This window comes from Lutra lutra, chromosome 5 (genome assembly GCF_902655055.1).
Source record: "Lutra lutra chromosome 5, mLutLut1.2, whole genome shotgun sequence".
In the NCBI taxonomy this organism is placed as follows: Eukaryota; Metazoa; Chordata; class Mammalia; order Carnivora; family Mustelidae; genus Lutra; species Lutra lutra.
Window position 1 is genome coordinate 60290725 of NC_062282.1, and position 19235 is coordinate 60309959.

Below are 19235 nucleotides of genomic sequence, written 5' to 3' on the forward strand. Positions count from 1 at the left end.
ACTTGTTTACCTCTGCGTTGTGTGCTGACCTCCATGAGAATGTAAGTTCCATGCCGACTGGGGCCACATCTGCTCCTATTGTATCCCCACTGCTGTGCACGTTGCCTGTCACACATCAAATAGATGCTTAACAAGTCCTTGAAGGAATGAGTGAACACACTGAGCCGATTTTGGAAAGCTTGACAGGGGCTGTAATTCAGTTTCAGTGGTGTTTTTATGTTCACTCTATCATGGAAGAACGATTACCTTTTTCATGTCCCAAACTGCTTCTAACCCACAATTTTTCATAGTTTTTTTTTTAAATTAAGGACACTTTTGATCTTAGGACTTATAAAGCATTATTTTTTTTAAGATTTTTATTTATTTTTTTGAGAGAGAGAGAGTGAGAGAGAGCATGAGATGGGAAAAGGTCAGAGGGAGAAGCAGACTCCCCATGGTGCTGGGAGCCCGATGCGGGACTCGATCTGAGGACTCCAGGATCATGACCTGAGCCAAAGGCAGTTGCTTAACCAACTGGGCCACCCAGGTGCCCAAGATGTATAAAGCATTATTAACTATAAAATGTTAGTAAATAGAGTGGTATGGTAACAGAGTCAGAACTTAGTTTTAAATCTTTGTTTTTTGAGCCCCCTAGCTGTGCAACCTTGGGAAAGCTAGTTAACCTGTCTGAACTTTAGTTTTTCCACTCATAAATTGGGATATGTATTTTATCTACGTCATACAGTTGTGAGGTTTAAATGGCATAACAGATGTAAAGAGCTGAGCATGTGTCTGACACACGTAAGCGCTCAGGGTTATTGGTTTTGTTTTCAGGTTTCCATATCTCCTTGGATGCCATTAGTTGTCAGCACTAACAGTAACCCCACATAGGCTTACCATGCATCTAATGCTTTGCCAGGAATTGGAGGGGGAGGCAAGGGACAAGATGTATGGCATTTCTGCCTCCATAGGGCTGGCAGCCTGGGCATGGATTATAAGAGCCAGGATGTGGGAAACACTGATCTAACTGGCCCTCTGCACCCCTGTTTTTCCTGCCCTCAGCCAACTCCTATATGAGTTCTACACCTGCATCCCCCCTGTGAAACTCCAGAAGCAGAAAGTCCAATCCATGAATGAGATAGTCCAGAGCAACCTCTTTAAGAAGCAAGGTGAGTGCCAAGTACGCTGGTGGGACGGGTGTTGCCAGAAATTGCACGATGCTATTCATGAGCTGAGTGGGCCGGAGCAACCCACCCATGGCTCAAATGTTTCTTCTGTACAACTGCCTTGGTTGGAGTAAATGCACAAAGTAGAAAATGGCTGGCAACTTTAGCTATGAGAACCTAAATTGATTTTAAGAAACTTTGGTTGCATCGTTTGCTCCTCCGGAGAGAGTTCAATGAGGTGGTAAATTTGGAGTCCTATGCTTTAGGTCATTCTGCCAGGAGGTTTTTCCCCTACATGGTTTATACGCACATACCTGTGTTCAACTTGAGTGGAAGCAGGTGAAGTTTCTTTTGGTAGAAGGAGTGTGTCACAGAGAAGTTCTCAAAGTTTCCAAAGTGGAAGAACAAGCTAGAAAGATTGGGCAGATTCCCATGACCCTTCTCAGAGATTCTGACTGAGTAGGAATTAGAGGGGTTTGTTTTGTCTTCGTTTTGAAAAAAATGTGAATTACTTTTGAATAGGTAATGCATCTCCATGGATCCAAATGCAAAGGTATGAGAAGGCTCCATGTGAAAAGAGTCGCTCCAAACCCCCTGCGCAGTCAGAGGATCCCTCCTCTGGAGGCAACTGGTGTTTCCAATTTCTTGTGTTTGCTTCCAGGGAGACTATCAGCAATCAGATACATACAGACTCTATTTTCTCTCCTGGTCTTTTATTAGTATTCTTATTACTCAAACAGTAGCAAATATCCCACTGTTCTATACCTTGTCTCTCTTCACATAATGGTATTTCCTGGAGAGCGGGGAATGACAGTGGCTTTGGGCAGAAGTGATGCTTAGAGCTTCTGCTCACCCCACACTGATCTCTGATAACCACCTGTCCCCTGACCAGGGCCCCACCACTAAGAACCTTGGGGTTCCCTGTTTTTGAGGTTGGTGAGCTCAATGGCCACACCTCTGGATATGGCCAGGCAGGGTTAAAAGTCAATAGTCCACATCCATCTCATCCCAAGCGACACTTGACATTTCCAACATCACTCCTATCTGTGAGGGTGAAAAAAAAAATGACTTTTGGGGGTCAACACTGTTTTCTCTGTACTAAGGCCAACACTTCCCAATTTTTAATTCTTCTGGGTCCACACTGGTATCAGTGATAAAATGAAAAGAAAACTGTGCAAGAAATAAGAGGTCTTAGAAAGCAGGGGGACCTGTCATCGCCCAACTGAGATTTATTCAGAGTTTGGCTTGAATATTTATGTAAATTGCCTGGAAGTCACAGAAATATTCCAGAACCACTTCACTGTAGATATTCTTTTTCCCCCAATGTCTGGTTAACATGGTGCATCCAGAATTGCTGTCTGAATCCCTATCCCTGGAGTTAAGGGTAGGAGAAGGGCACAAGAAGGAAAGTTTTCTGGTAATTTTATATTCATGTCTGTGGTTTCCTGACCATTCACACAGATGCATAACAACAGATTAATGCAATAAATATATGGTTTGTTTGTGCAAGGTGGTTTGTTGCAAGGTGATCAGAAACTAATCCTGGTAAGTCTTTTTGCATTTCTTATATACTGGGTTTTCAAAACTGAGCTTTCTGTGGTTTTTATGTTCTGACTTTCCCATCAGAATGAATTGCCCTCACTCTGAAAGCTTTGAAGTATGCCTGCCCCTTCCTGCCCCAGCAGTTTCTTCCCGGATTTCAGGTGGTGTCACTGTGGAGATGAATCGAGTCCCACCCCAGGGATGTGGCAAGGGTGACTTTAGCTACATATGGTGCTGCACCGCACAGGCAGCAGAGGGTGGGGCTACTTGGCTCGCCTTCGTTGTTCTGAGCTGTGGTCATCGTCAGGTGCCCGGCTTAGCATCAAGGCCAGATGGAGTGCTCACACCATCCTGGAAGGGGCATGTGGTGTCAATTGCAGGCTGCTGGAAGTCGGAGTAACTCCTTTACTGGAGTCACATCTCCTGGGCTGGTGGTGGACCCTGAGAGTGAGCATAATCACAGAGCAGGCTGGACAGCTGCTGCTCACCAGTCCTGCTGTGTCTCTGAGTTTCAGATTCAGTAAAAACCCTCTGATTAATATTAACAGACAGAAGGCCAGCCCCAGTGTTGTACACAGTTAGAAATGAAATGCAAAATTCTTACCTTTAAACACTTATAGAGACTAGAAATAAGTGAACAGAGAGCTCTTTGGGGACCCCTTTAAAGGGGAGGCTATATATAATTTGTCCATCCTTGGTTCACATGTGAAAGCAGTATGTGTAGAGAGGAGGTAACTGCTCTCCTGTGATTGATTTGCTAAGTGAACCCTCTTCCCAAAATAACCCCAAAGGGAAACTTCAGCTCATACCTTCTCTTAAGTGTTCAGGTTCCAAATGAATACAATCTGAATTCATATGTTTACTGGGGGTCACTGGCTCCTGGGTGAGTGTCTCCTTTATACCCTTAAATAAGGTGAGTTTGATTCCTTGGCCCAGTTTGAGCTGTAATGAAATCCCTCCTGTTGTTCTCCCTGTGAAGTGTCTTGTGCCTCAGGGATGGGATTTGCTTTGAGCCTGCACTCATTTAACTGCCAGATGTGCAAATTGCCTGGAGTATTGTCGGTGACATTAGCTGGTACTCACAGCCTTAAACATTTGTATTGACATCAAGCAGAGGGGCCAGAAGGCTTTTAAGTACTTTCTGAAATGTTGGCAGACTATCCTATTGGCCTATCTTCAGGAGGATCCTATGGCGAAGAGGGAAAGAGAAGGTTTACTGGTTAACGGCATTGTTCTTGTATCCTGGCCTCGGTTGAATTCCTCCCTAGTTCATCTTCTTATCAGCTGTGTGAACACGGGCAATTTTCTTAACCTCTCTGAACCTCAGTAAGCTCATCTATAAAATGGAAAAATAATAACGTCTATCTTAGAAGGCTGTTGTGTGGGCTAATTGGTGAATACTGCATTTAAAGTATTTATCATAGCATAATGTACTATACTAAGTAGTAGCTGTGCTTACTGGTGTTATGGTTACTATTTCTTCTGCTCCCTTCATTTTCCTAGCTTCTGTTCTGACCTTCCAATTCTTTTCAGTAAGATAGTGCCTTCATGTTTGACAGTTACATGTAGCCCTAAGCCAAGCTTCCTTGCTTTCCTGGAAGCTACAGTATATCTTCAACCTCTAAGAAACACAGGACTTAATCAATAAAAGGGTCTTGGCCTCTATGTGCTTCTTACTCTGGTTTTGAATGGTTTTGTCCAGTCATAATTTCATTTCCCCATAGTTTTGCAAAGGGCCCATGCTATGTATGCCTACAAGAAGTATAGGTCAGAGTGAGATGTTTGTGCTTTCTCGTCTTATTGTTTATCTTGCTGTAGGCTTCAACTAGTTAAATAGTTTGGAACATTTGCCAGTCATCCTTTATGATGGTTTGTTCCATGGGGCTCTTTTAACATGCAAATACACACACTTTCCCCCTTTTTTCTTTCATGGAAGCAATTAGTCTCAACTCTTACTAGACCTGTGATTTTGAGTAAATTACTTAATCCTTAAACTCTCAATTTCCTCATCTGTAAAGTGGGCATAACCACAGAACGGGTCTCATTGGTTTGTTGTGTGGACTCAGTGGCATAATATGGCTTTCAAGCCTGAGGTATGAGAGGGTTAAGAATTTCAAGCAGCCAGGGTCACACAGGGAGGAGCTCACCTGGTGTGAATGACTTCAGGGTTCAGGGAGAGGAGAGCTAGGAAATCTGTGGAGACTAATTTGCTGTCTTCTTCAACTCAAGCTCAGACTTGCTTGCTGGTGGTGATGGGAGAAAGGAATAGACGTGCTCCGAGAAAGCTCTGAGGGGAGTCTACGAGAAAAGCAAACCTTATGCGCCTTTGGAACAGATTTGTCCCTATGAGAACCTAATCTCTAAGTAATGTGTCTTTTTAGTCTGATGCTAATCAGATGAACCATCTGGTTCAGTGTAAACTGCTTTAGGATCCACATTGCTCGTTTTTCTCAACTTCCAAAACAAACAGACGAGGAGGAGAGGGAGAGATGGAGACAGAGACAGAGAGAGAAAAAACAGAGAGAGCCAGAGACAGAAGGAGAGACAGAAGGAAAGAGAGACACAGGAAGGAACCCAAAGAGATAGAGACAGAGACAGGGTCCTGACAGAGATTTGGAAGTTCTTCCAGTGTTTATTTTCAGCTAGTGGGTTTTTCTTTGGAAACTTTATTGAGAAGCTCTTCTGTGAGTACAAAGCATCCAGCTTTTCTTTTCTCAGGATGTCATTTTCTTCTTTCTTCTTCCTCTTATCTGTTGCCCACAGTATGTGGAGCTGCGAGGATCTCAGTTCACCGTGAGGGGTAAGGGCATAGATGGCTGTGCCCAATACCATAGGGGTTTTATCTTTGTTAATCCGCACATCACAGAAGCACTGGCCTGGGAATAGAGCAAAGTCCTCTCATTGTGCTGGTATTACTTTGCGTGGTGAAATTATGTAACATCTCTGAGCCTCTGAGAGTCCACCTCTGAGGACATGAATAGGAATGTTGCCATGAGAATATGGACTTTTGATTCAGGTAATTCTTGTTTCTGATCCTGCCCTGGTCACTTACTAGCTGTGTTCCTTTGAACAAGTAACCTCTCGGAACCTTGATTCCTTTAGCTACAAAAATAGGATAATGTATGTAAAACAACCAGTAGAGTACTTGACGCACTTGCTACTTATTTAAAAGCACCTGTTATGTCTAGTGTATAACAATAATAGCCAAAAGAATAATAATGTCATCAATTGCATCTTGGAGAGAGAGAGAGACTTATATATATTAAATGCCAACTATGCATTAGGTGTTATTAAACATATATTAAATTCTCACTACAATCCAATATCATAGATATTATTATTCCCATGTTATAGATGGAGAAACCAAGGCCTGGAAAGTCAAGTAACTTTCATCTCAATGAGACCAAATATTACACAGTATATTAGGGTATTCATGTATTAGGCTCTGTGATGCTGCGGTAAGACATACATCCCCAAATCTCAGTGGTCTAGCAATGTGAAGATTTATTTCTCTCTTTTACAAAGTCATATGAGGGCTCTGTGCATTTTATCCCTTCTGAAGCTATTCCAGCTGGTACCATGGCCTCCATGCAGAAGGGAAGAGGGAGGGAGGATGGATAGCCACTCTTATTAACTACCACTGCCTGAAAGTGACACCCACCACATCCATCCAAAGTCCCTTGGCCAGAACCCAACACAAGTTCCCAACCCAGCTGCAAGGGAATCTGGAAGTGAAGGGATGCACGTGGAATATTTGATGAGTGTTGCCTCTGCCATTCAGAAGTATTAAGCATTACAGCTGGATTCAGAACCTAAGTCATTTGAATAACAAAACTCATCTTCCTTCTCCTAAATCTGCTTTATTCTCAGAATGAATAAAAAGGAGACCATAGTGCCTATTTTCTGTTTGAAAGTGCTTCCTTCTTGATATTAGAAAAAAGTGCTTCCCGAGGGAATTTTTTTCTTCCATCTTCCACTCCTTGTCGCTGTTTCAAATGCTGGGAAACTCTCTTACAGCTGTGCCCAGGAACTTTTGCCTGGGTGGGAAATGGGACTCTTGATATCAGTAGTAGCTATGTTGCTGCAGCTTTTCAGAGCGAGCAGTGGTGTTAGCGGGCCGCCTAGGGCTTAGGGTATCCACATCAGGCTGGGCTCTGGAGGGAAAAGGCAGTAAGGGAACAACTCCTCTTCCTCCCAGGACATGCACTAGTCTTGTGGTGGGCTTCTTATCTCTTCCAACATTGTACACAGCCTTCCACAAGTCTTCTCTTTGCAAATACTGCCTAGGAGGCATTCTCCCTCCCCAGTGCCTTCCTCCACACCAGTCACTGACCAATAGCTCCTGCTCATCCCTTTAAGACCCAAACCTGATGTCTGCATTAAGTAGGAATTTCAGCCCCATCCCATTCAGCATTTACTGATTTCCCACTATAGGTGGAGCCTGGGAAGTAGTGGGGATACAACTGTTGCAAGTTTGCAAATTTCTGTACCAAGTTCAATGTGCAAAAATGATAAAAGCTTCTAATTTTTGTTTCTTTGTTGGTTTATAGTCTGATCTTTTTCAGTCTTTGCTTTGTACTGTGGCAACTTAAAATTTTCATTTAATGGTACCTTGCGGCTTCAAATGTAACCAGTCTTTCAGATTCAAAATAGTCCCCTTTCTCTTTCCAATGTTGCACAGCATCCCAGGAACCAAATTAGAAAAGGAAATAAGAATTAGCTTTTGATTTTCCCCCAATCTATCCAAAATTTTTCTCTTTGGGACTTTGGCTCAAGATGGAATGTTGGCATACACACATTTGTGGCTATACATCTCAGTCTCAGGCAGAGGGGTCACTAGCCTTCCCCTGTATCACATATTCTTCCTTTCTGAGGAAGCCTTCTCCACCTCTCCCCCAGGGGCTATAAAAATGGGATGGCTGCAGGGTACCTGACCAATAGGGGAAGGTGGGACGGTAGAGAATTCAGTATGATCAGATTACTATCCTCAATTCACAAAGGGGATAAAACAAGGGATAGACCCTCTGTGAGGGACATTTCTCAAACCATAGGTGCACCTGGGGAGTTTACTAAAGTTGCAGATTCCTGGACCCTATGACAAAGATTCTGACCCTGAAGATGTTGGCGAGGAGGGTGGATGATAATGCATGGTATCAGCCCTCCAAGGGGATTCTGATAAAGATGGCCCTCTGGCCAATGACTCTGGAGTTGGAAGCACAATGCCAGGAGCTTAAGGGGGGGAAAGGAGAGCAGTGTGGGCAGCGAGGAATGGCTCCCACAGTGTGTAGTGCGACTGGCACCGTAATACGTGGCATCTGCACTCTTACTTGCCTGTTCATGGGACCGTCTGTGTTGATGAAGTGGAGTCCTTACAAATAAGGGCTATGATTTGTTATGTGCCTACTCTGCTTAGAGTTTCACTGATGCCAGTTTTCAGAAACTGGTCTTTGGACTTTGGCAGTAATACAATTAAATGGCCGGAGTTGCTTACAAAGGGGGAAAGGAGAGAAAGGACTTTGTACAGAACTGGAAGCATCACAGTACTTGATTCATAATACACCTCATCACTGGTCCACACAAGCACCTACTTTTCCTTATTTACATGTTCAGTTAGTTATCGTTAACAATGTTAAACATTCAAAAACAAAAACTAGAAATTTAACAATCAATTAGACATGACCATGTGACTCTGTCTTTCTCTAGCTGAGGTGACCACATTCTTGTATCTTCCTTAACATTCTTCTGCTTTCCTTTTCATGCAGTTTTATTGTGTCTGTAAATCCCTAGTACTCTGTTTATTTTATCCTTACAAAAGGGGTATTGAACCGTGATACTAAGATATATCCATATGAAGATATATCCATATTGCAGGTTGTTCGAGTCCCTTGTTTTGATGACTGTGGAAGTTTCCATCATGTGACTAAACCATGTAATTTTAAGCACTTGGGCTATTTCAGTGTTTCTCTATTGTAAGCATTGCTGCTCAGAATATTCTTGTACATGCCTCTTGTTGCAAATGTCCAAACATCTTTTTTGTGTATGCAACTACTGGAAGATTTGCTTGGTCATAAGGACCTGAATGTTTGACTTCAGGAGATGGTGCCAAACTGTCTCCCAAAGATGGTCACACCAGTTTACATTCCCATAAAGAGACCTATATTCTTTCAACACTGAGTATTATCCCACTTCTTAAGTTTTACCAGAGACAGAGGTGTAAGACAAGTCTTCCCTGTCTTGGGTTGCATTTCCTTGATCACCGATGATGATGAAAATCCTTTCTTACATTCCTTTGTCGCTTGTGTTTCATCCCTATGATATGTCTGTCCATGTCTTTTGTTCATTTTTCTGTTGGGTTGGTTGTATTTCTCTTATTGATTTGCAGGATATTTTATGCATTCTTCATATGCATCTTTTGCTGGCCTTATGTATTATGGATATCTTCTCTCATTCATACACTTGTAACTTATCTTCATTTACTTAAAATGTAATTTCTTAACAAAAGTTCTTACTTTTAATATCAATTTATTGATCATTGTAATAGTCAAATCTTATGTCTTGTTTAAGAAATTTTTCTCAATCCCAAAGCCTAAAAGATTTGCATTTAAATTTTTATTAAGAATTTTGTAATTTTATTTTTGATACACAAGTTTGTAATCAATCTACAGAACTATGTTTTACATACAGTGTGATGTAGGAGTCGGATTTTATCTTATTTGCCATTTAGCCATACACTGTTCTCAGTTTCACGTGTGGGACAGTTTATTTCCCTCATCTCAGTGTTATGTTGTATTTCAAGGACACTACTCTTCCCTGGGGACTTGAGGGCAGGGAGATGTTGGAGCCTGTGTTCAAACTCTGGTCCACAGTGTATAGTTCCTCTGTGCTGTTTACTAGTTGAAGGTGGAGAGGTCAGGAGAATCAGCCCTCTTTTTCCATAGACAAGCCCCAAATTAGGCTCCTGTGTTACGTTGTTTCCTTGTGGTATGTGGCAAGACATAGCACTTCTTCAGGCTTGGACCTTCTCAGTTAGGAAAGAAATAAAATGGTTTCTTCGAATGATCATTTGTCTTAGCCAAAAATTGCTTGTGTCCATAAGGTGGTTTTTTTTTTTTTTTTAAATGTATCTTATTTTAAAAAGGAGGGCATGGATGGCATGGAGCACTGGGCATGGTACATAAACAATGAATCTTGGAAACCTGAAAAAAAATAAATAAAATTTAAAAAAAATTAAAAAAACCAAACACTGAACTAAGAGTAAAGAGACCTGAATAATAGCAACAACAGTAATATGAACAGTTAACGTTTACTGAGTGCTTCTTACACACCAGGCGCTTTGCTACACACTAATGTCATTATGTCATTTACTGCATAGCTGTGTGGCCTTGGGCAAGCCACTTAACCTCTGCAGAGCAACTATACAGTCATAACATTGAACATGATTTTCCAGATCTCTAGCAACATGAAAACCTATGATTTAAAAAATCATTCTCTGATTCACAACGATAATATTGCTGAGTCTTTTGAACATCGTTTTGTGCCTAAAAACCCTTTCTCCCATATATTGCCCCCAATGCTTTACAATATTCTGCCTGAGTTGGGAGCAAGGAATGAGGCCATTTTACAGAAGGTCTAACAGATGAAGGGAAACTGCATGATGCCCTCAGGGTCACGGAGCTAGGCTCAGAACCCTGGTAAAGGTAAAAGGATTTATGTGTCAGAGCCAATTTATTTTCTTCAAGAAAGAGCTGTTGAGTTTTGAGTGCCTAAGATTTTTTTTTCATCAGAGCACTTGGAGACATCAGAGATCTTCAAATAGGGGTTTGCCCCTCCCACAACAGTGTTACAAAGCCACATCCAGTTCCAAAATGTCCCTTCCACACTTGGAGATCTGAGAAGAGGCTGTCCCTCACATCTCTTCCCTTTTCAATGTGACTGATCGCCGAATTCAATCTTGGGAAGAAACTTTCAGATCTAGAATTAGAGAAGACAGTGATTTAATAAGCTGCAGAAAAAAACCCAGGAGAGATTTGGTAAAGTGTCCTTTTTTTTTTTTTTTGGCCGAAGTGAAAAGAAATTGGCATATAATCAAAGAAAAGAATCCCTCTTGAACCTCCCCAAATACTTAGAATAGTAGCTTTTAATGACATTATGAAGTATGATTTAATTGGGGGGGGAATCCCAAATTACCTCCTTAATGGCAATCCAAATCAACTCTTCTGCAATTAAAAAAAAAAAAGCACCTCATTAAAATTAGAGAACTGCAAGATCAGGCTGTTTCTGTGCCTTTCGATCCATGACCCATGGGTTTTTTCCCCAGTTCTGGAGTGATTCTTTACATGAGAGGAAACATACACAATGAGAGAGCTTCTGTAGATCTTTATACATTTATATGTTGACTCCCAAATTGTTTTGTTTGTTTTCTTTGTGGGATTATAGTCATGGGTTGTTTAAAAAATTATAGTGAGGCAGGGTGTTAGGACATTCTGAGGCATTTATGAGGACCTGTTTAAATTTGATTTTGCTGATTTTTCCCCCACAACATTTTCCTAGAATAGAAGGAAGTTTCCTTAAGACCACAATACAGCTGAGTTGAAAACCAGCTGCAAATTCATTTCAATTCATGTGATATTTATTGAAATTCTAAAATTGTAGCTAGCACTATGCTATGGGGAGTATGAAAGAAAGATAGTCATAAATAATTTTATGGCCACTATTTATTTAACCATTATTTTGTGCCAGACACCATGCTGTCTTTTCACCCATTATCTCATTATCATGACCTCCCTGTAAAGTATAGGTGTTAATATCCCCATTTTACAGGTGAGGAAACTAAGATTTAGAGAGGCTGAGAAACTTGTCAACAGTCACAGACCAATAGCATGTCAGGGTAAGGATTCCAGTTGGGGTCTGTCTGGTTCCCAAGTGTACTCTCTGAATTTCTGTGCAATGTGGCATTTAAACAGAAGAGATTCTGACCCCTGAGGAGCTTAGCGTTGGGAGAACAAAGATTTATCCCAGAGGTCTTCAAACTTGAGCCTGCACATGAAGGTGATAGAAATAAAGATGTAAGTGCACCTGGGTGCCTCAGTCCTTTGAGCATCTGGCTCTTGATTTTGGCTCAGGTCATGATGTCATGGGTCTTGGGATGGAGCCCTGAATGGAGTCCTGTGCTCAGCAGGGATACTTTTCCCAGAGGTTCTTTTCCTCGCCCTCTGCCCCTCCCCCAACTTGTGAGTGTGCTGTCTCTCTCTCAAATAGGTAAATAAATCTTTTTAAAAAAAGAAATGAGGATGCAGAGTAATAGTTATTATGCCTTTTGATAAAATAACCTTATCAATATGTACTTTAATAATAATATAATCTTCAGTTATATTTTTTAAAAAAATTTTTAAAGATTTTATTTATTTGAGAGAGAGAGACAGATAGTGACAGAGATAGCGAGAGCACAAGCAGTGGGGGAGGCAAACGGAGAGGGAGAAGCAGGCTCCCCATGGAGCAGGGAGCTCCACATGGGGCTCGATCCCAGGACCCTGGGATTATGACTTGAGTCGAAGGCAGATGCTTAACCAACTGAACCACCCAGATGCCCCCAGTTATTTTTTTTTTTTTAAAGATTTTATTTATTTATTTGACAGAGAGATCACAAGCAGGCAGAGAGGTAGGCAGAGAGAGGAGGAAGCAGGCTCCCTGCTGAGCAGAGAGCCGGATGCGGGGCTCGATCCCAGGACTCTGAGATCATGACCTGAGCCGAAGGCAGCGGCTTAACCCACTGAGCCACCCAGGTGCCCCCCCAGTTATATTTTTTATAACAGATTTTTTCTTAGCCTGTGAAACATGTGAGTACTTTCTTTACTTTGTAAAGAAATGTGATGTCTTTTATTTTTTCCTAAGACACAGTGCCATTGGGTCGGTCACTTCCTCACCTCAGACAGAGACAAGTATACAGAGAAATATTTCTCTACTGCTAAGAAAGCAGCGTGAGAATGATCAATGGAAACTCAGCTCATGGTGGGGAGGCTACAGGGAATGGTGAGGACCTGGAGGGGGAGTCCATGCCATGGGTATAGAGGACACCTATGGATCAGTGCCAACTGTTTGTTGCCACTTCGATATGTGGACTCAGTGCTACCCGATCTTCCCCTCTTTGAAGAGAAGTTCCACAAATGTGTTTTTATGTGAAGCCTGCTGGTATATTTTTTAAGCAATATGCAAGCTGAACAAAACCTGCATATGGATCCAGGACAGCACACCTCTGGTGTAAATTTATGATTTATGGGTTTAAAATAATTTATAGGGTTTGGGTAAGTTTATTAGAAGTGTATAGGGTTATTTAAAAATAACCCCGCATATGACTACTACCAGAATTCAGTGAGAACAGTGCTTTTGGAATGCTGGGGACAGGTTCATGGAGGAGGAAGGTGAGTTGGGTACAGGCCCTCTGGAGAACAGCCTCCAGGGCAACCCTATAGTGTCAGAGGTGGAACGCTGTCTCCCTGAAGACCCCTGACTTTCAAGCCTCAGAACTCAGGGTTCATCCTTGCCTGACACACTCCCTCCCATGGTAATGGGGTCTTTGACCACATCAAAAGCTTCCTCAGACATATTCCTGGGAATGCTGGTCCAGGGTTGGAAAAATGACATGTATTATTTACAGAAAGTAGTATTATTAAAACATTGTGTTCTTGTAGGACAATTTGAAATATATAAAAGTATCTGTGAACTCATAATTTAGAAGCAACCATTGCTTACTCTTCCTGTCTTTTGGATCATATATTTTACATAATTGGGATAATGCTTCACCAAGTTTGTAATCTGATTCTTTCACTGAGAATATTTTCCCACATCATTTTTAAGGACCTCATAGGACTCTGTTGCATAGATGGGCTATATCTGATTTCACTATTTTCCTCTTTAGGGTCATTTAGGTTCATTTAATTTAATGTTAGAAAAACTTGCTGGAACTCATAGCCTTGATAAACAAATCTTGGGCCTCTGTGCTCATTATTTCTTCACTGTTAGACATGAATCTTGCTCAGCTCTCCCAGTGCTTCTCGAGGATCTCGATTCCCCCTTCTTCTTCCCCTATAACACACAAATATGTGCGCGTGCACACGCACACACATGCACACTCACACACACTGTCATACCCAGGATTTCATTGCATCCTTATGTGATAGACTCAGCAGAAAGCCAACCATATTGTTCTCAGTGAAGAGCTGGAGTGGTATGATCCAATTTGGGAAGGGCATGTTATTACAGCTCCACTGTCATCCCCAATGGTAGGGGGTGTGTCTGTGTGTGGATATGCTCTGCAGTACCAGGCACTTAAACGCAACCACACTGAGAGCCCTCATTAGCCCCAGGCAGCTGAAGTGGATTTGCTGTGTGTGATACCCTCCAGGCTGGAGCGATTGCCGAAGTGGAACCCGACACCAGAGCAAGGGGGGAAGCCAATTATTCAAGGGCAAATAAGGCTCTAATTATGGCTTCAGCTAATGAGGATAAAATTATTTGAGGAGAGACATCCCATTTTTGAAGTAAGCACAGCACAGGACCATCATTCAGAACAAGGGCTTGGATCTAGTCCTGACTGTGCTGCCTTCACCAGGACACTTCACCTCTAGGACCCTCTGACTCCTTACCTGCCAGATGGGAGCAGCATAGGCTCCTCACCTCACAGGTTTACTGTGAGCACCGTAGGTGTCATGCTTGTGGGAGGCATAGAGGGGTCTGGTACTTAGGAAGGGCTCATAAACGGAGCATCACCATCCTTATCTATGACTGTTATTATTATTACTGTTATCGTAATCATCCAATAGGGGAACAGAATGTGAAACCAGAACTCAGGAGACCTGAGTTCTCAGCTTTGCAGTTTTCTATTAAGTCCAGCTTAGAAGTGAATGACTCTAAATTTTATATTCCTTGTCTCTCACATGACAGGCTTGGATCAGGGGTTATGTCAGGTGTCCCCCTCGGATGTTTGTGGACCTACCTGTGCTGAGAGCTATACATCATTCTCTTCACAGAGTCTCACACCAGCCCTACTCATAGAGGGTATACTATTTTCTTCCTTTTCCACACACACACAGGAAGCTGGAATCCAACACCCCACTCCCAATTTCCATACTACCCTTAATTGTCTGCAGGTTCCCAGCATACAGATTTGTTGGCTGCACTCAAGGTTTTTGAATGTCTGAGATGGTGATGCCCTCTTTTACTCAATCCATCTAAAAACAGTAGATGCAAAAGTCCAGAAGGAGACTCCTGTCAGACTTTGGGGGCAGCTTGTGGTACCTCAGCTCTATTTAACATAAACTAAATTGATAAACACTTGTTCTCCTTGGCTGGTGGGTTATTTCAAGAGTTACCTAAAGGAGTGCATATGCATGTATGTGTTAAAGAATTGAGCCCACTAGGTAGATCAGATAGATATTCGGAAGGGACATTAGCAACCAGCTGTCAAGAGGAGGTCAAATTTAGCAATTCAGAGAAGATGGGAAGAAGGTTCACCCTTGCGTGGATAGCAAGCCAGCCTACTTCCCTTGCTTCTACCAGAGTAGTGCTTTCTCCCTCTCCCTCCCTGCTTTCCTCTCTCTCTCCCCTCTCCCTCCTTCATCCCACTCTGTCTAAACATCCAAGACAATTTGGTTTAAACAAAGAAGTCTAGGTCTAAAGAATTCTCTGAAAAATTGATCTGTTTTTGATGAAGGATGTTGCTAGTGCGGGAGGTTGTGCTTGGGGGTGGTCGAGGGGTCCAGGGGAACTTTGTACTTTCTGCTCAGTTTTGCTGTGAACCTTCAACTACTCTAAAAAAAAAAAAAATGTCTACGTTAAAAATCCAGGGACCATACACACAGAAACACAAATTGAGCTGCCTCTCTTGCCATCCATTCTGCAGAGGAAGGGGAAAAAGCCCTCAAAGATTAAGTGGCTCCAAGGAGGTCAGTGAGCTGCCCACACACAAATTGTTACTGGAAATGTGACTCACAAGAGAAAGGTGGGGTCCTCTCTCTTTCTGATTCAAGGGCACACATCCGTGCCTTAGGGAGGTGGCGAGGTAATTTATTTCATTGTTCACACCCACTGCAGGCCAGCGATTGGCGATTGGCGAATGCGTCTGCTGTTGCTGGCTCTCAGGGATCCCTGCGGCAAACCCTCTGAGCCAGCTGTGGTGATGATTTCCCAGGGCGGCCTCAGGAGGAACTCACAAGGTGATTAGGTGGTGGTTCAAGCCTAACTGTGCGCACCCTGCAGCCCAGCAGCCCCTAGCTCTGCAGGTCTGACCATCCCCCTGTCTGTGTCTCTGTCTTGGTCATTGCCCGGCCTCCCACCCTGCCGCCACATTTTCCCGGTGCAGCCCCATCCTTAACAATTATTTTTTTTAAGTTTTTTTTTTTTTTTTAATTTGCTTATTTGACAGACAGAGATCACAAGCAGGCAGAGAGGCAGGCAGAGAGAGAGGAGGAAGCAGGCTCCCTGCAGAGCAGAGAGTCCAACGTGGGGCTCGATCCCAGGATCCCGAGATCACGACCCGAGCCGAAGGCAGAGGCTCCAACCCACTGAGTCACCCAGGCGCCCCAGCCCCATCCTTAAATCCACTGCCTTCCCCCCTGTCCTGGAGCAAAATCTTGCCCCTTGCTCCTTGGTCTCTTCTAACCCTGCATCAGCCATTAACTGATTCTGAGTGAGGCTCGCCTCTGCCCATGCCTTCCAGCTCCAGGATGTGAGGTGAGGGTGGTGACTGACCATGGGCTTCAGAGAGAGATGGTGGGCTATAGGAATTCCTCCCATGTCATATTCCCTGCCAGAGGGAGCTACAACCAGTTTTTTTCCCGAGTCATCTAGGAAGTAGGCATACCTTACCAAGGTGAGCATTATTATTATTTTTTTTTTTTTCAGACACAGCACAGTCTAATTTCATTTGGAGGAAGCATATTTCCTTGACTAATTTGGCTTTGGCCTCAATCCTTTTGGATTAGCCAATCCTGTCATTATTGTGTTGAGCAGCATTTGGTTCTCTCAACCCATCTCAAGCCTATTTTATCCTCCACATTGCCACTCTACTCTGGCTGAAACTGGATCCCTTACCCAGGAAGGATTTGATTGTAAATTTTAAACATCCCTCCCCTCCATAATGAAAGTGTGCTTTTTGTTTTTTAAAAAAAATATGTGTTGGGTCCTTCTAACACACCTCTCCCCGGTGAACTCTTTGCAGGCTCTTCAAGACAGTAGGGAAATTATCAAGTCCTTCTCCTGTGAGGGTGAGCTAAAAGAGGTTGGCATCAGTGTAGTAGCTCTAGGTCCCTTGTGCCAGGAGCTCCTAGCCACAGAGGGCATTCCTCCTAGTTTGCACTTGGTTTATCAAAAGTCAAACAGATACAGTGAGAATCCACATATTATGGATCTAAGAAGGCTCTCTGGGGGATCCCCTGTATTTGCACCATCTTGCATTCAGGTAAAGAGGGTTTTCTCTCTATTCTAAATAACTGTCATTGAGTAGATCCTCAATGCGTATTTATAGGATGAAGGAATAATTATCTTAATTGAAGGAGGATAACATAGTCCATTTGGAGAAACACTGTAGTAAGTTGGAAGATTTGAACTTTAGTCCCATAAAAAGCTACTAACAAGCTGTGTGACTTTGGATAAACCACTTAACCTCTCTGGGCTCCATTCTTCCTGTGTATCATCAGAGAGATGGATCTCTAAGATTGTGTCCATCTGCATCAGTAAGTCTGTATTGCCAGAACAGCACAGAAAAAGAGGCAGCAACTTCAGGTACAATTAAAGCTGCCTGGAAAACATTTGTTATGGGGGTTTTGAGGGCACTTGTGTCAGCCTGACATGAAAGACACTGGAGGACTTGCTGTATTCAGAGGTATCCTGGGCAGTGGATTTATTGTTCATAGGCCATAGCTGAATCCATAATGTGTCATTAGGAGGTTTGTTTAGGGCTGGGTCTGTGTTTGCTGGCTTGGGGGACCTGGGACTCCACCAGTCTTCTGAGCACTTGGAGAGGGGGTAGTAGTCTGGATAACGGGATCCTACTTGCAGATGGGTTTTTCTCTTCATGCACATATCTCCACAGGTCTCAAAATATTTGGTTTTCATCAGCCTTGCCCCTCCCTGTCAATGTCCCTGATTTGTCAGAACCTGTGTGCAATGAGATGCTTGGTTTGCTTTGCTTTATAGGGATGCTGGGCTCCCTTCTGGTTACAGCTGCAGGTCTTTAAATTAATTACAGCCCAGGTAGCAAGAGGTTCAGTACAGCACTCTGCTGTCTGTTCAGTGCCTGTGCCAAGAAATCAAGAGGTCCCAGTCACCTCTCAGGAAAATTTGTGATGTTTCAGGAGCCTACAGTGAGTTGCAAATCTTGATAGATGGTGGGACCAGTCTGCAAACAGCAGAATGGCTTATACTGTGGGTTCAGCGGGAAGAGAAGAAAGTAATTCTCTGAGCATAATATGTGTTGCTCCCTCATCCTAGTTCATCAGGAGGTCTCAGCCGCACACATCAAGAGACAGACCTTGGGATTTGTGGAAGAGAGCAGGAGAAGGGCGGTCTTGTGGCTCTGATGCCTGACTCCTTCCCTGTGGCCAAGCTTTTGCAGCTTTATGCTCCCCTACCCCACCTTTCTCCCTCTCTTGCCAACGTAGGGGAGAAAACTGGGTGGCCTTCCCTAGTTTTTCTGTCCCCTGGTTGGTCCCGGAGAAAGGGGACATCCTCAGGATGCACTGTGGCATGGTTGCAGATCTCCAGCTGCTTCTTTCTTTGCCCAAGGGTCAGAAATGGGGGGGTACAGAGAGAAGAGGATTACTGCCTCAGGGCAAATCCAGTTCATTCCACAGCTGCCCAGGGTTCCAGTTCTTGGCTGTATCCAGCTCTGTCCTGCCTGCTTTTGCGTAGGGGAGAACATCTATCCCCGCGGCTTAGTGCCATCTTGATGTCCACAACCTCCCGCCCCAATCTATAGTGAAGTCTTTGCTTTCCCCTCAAGACCCATATCTTTGACTGCCTCTCCTGCATCTCAAATTCCATATGGGAGAGACAGAGACTTTTAGAATAGGGTTTTCAATTCAATAAATGTTTATTGATTCTCTGCTATAAACAAAGCATTGAGAAGCCATTTAGAAAATACAGACTTGGCAAAAACATGGTGATGTCCTCAAGGAGCTTGCCTTCATTTGCAAAATGAGACATTCTTCATTAAAATGCAGGATGAATGTTCTATAGTAGAACTATAAGCAAAGTACCATGGGACTGCAGAGGAGAGAGCTCGATGATTCAATTTTTCTTGTTTACAATATCAAAAAATTTATTTAAGAAAATAAAAGGAAAACCAAAGAGTTTCAAAACTGTAAATAGTCTTTCTCAACATTTTAAGCTAGATTTTGGTAATCTCTGATTTTTTTTTCACGACTTTTTTTTTTCCCCCCAAGTTTTTTTAATGGCTTTCTTGACTTCTGCCCCTAGCATTTCTTGTATGGTGTCCTTACCAAAGACTTACTGAGTTCTGAAAAGACACTATGGGACTTACTCATTTCATTT

The 19235-nt window shown here is 43.0% G+C and overlaps 1 protein-coding gene across 1 annotated transcript in view; it reads left to right on the forward strand.

Moving 5' to 3' along the window:
• The window catches only part of DOCK2 (dedicator of cytokinesis 2), a 411678-nt gene that overhangs the window by 120944 nt on the left and 271499 nt on the right, over window positions 1–19235 (forward strand). The window contains exon 25 of the mRNA XM_047729407.1: window positions 1042–1148. Within this exon, the coding sequence (XP_047585363.1) occupies window positions 1042–1148 (107 nt within the window). The remainder of the gene's footprint in view (window positions 1–1041; window positions 1149–19235) is intronic.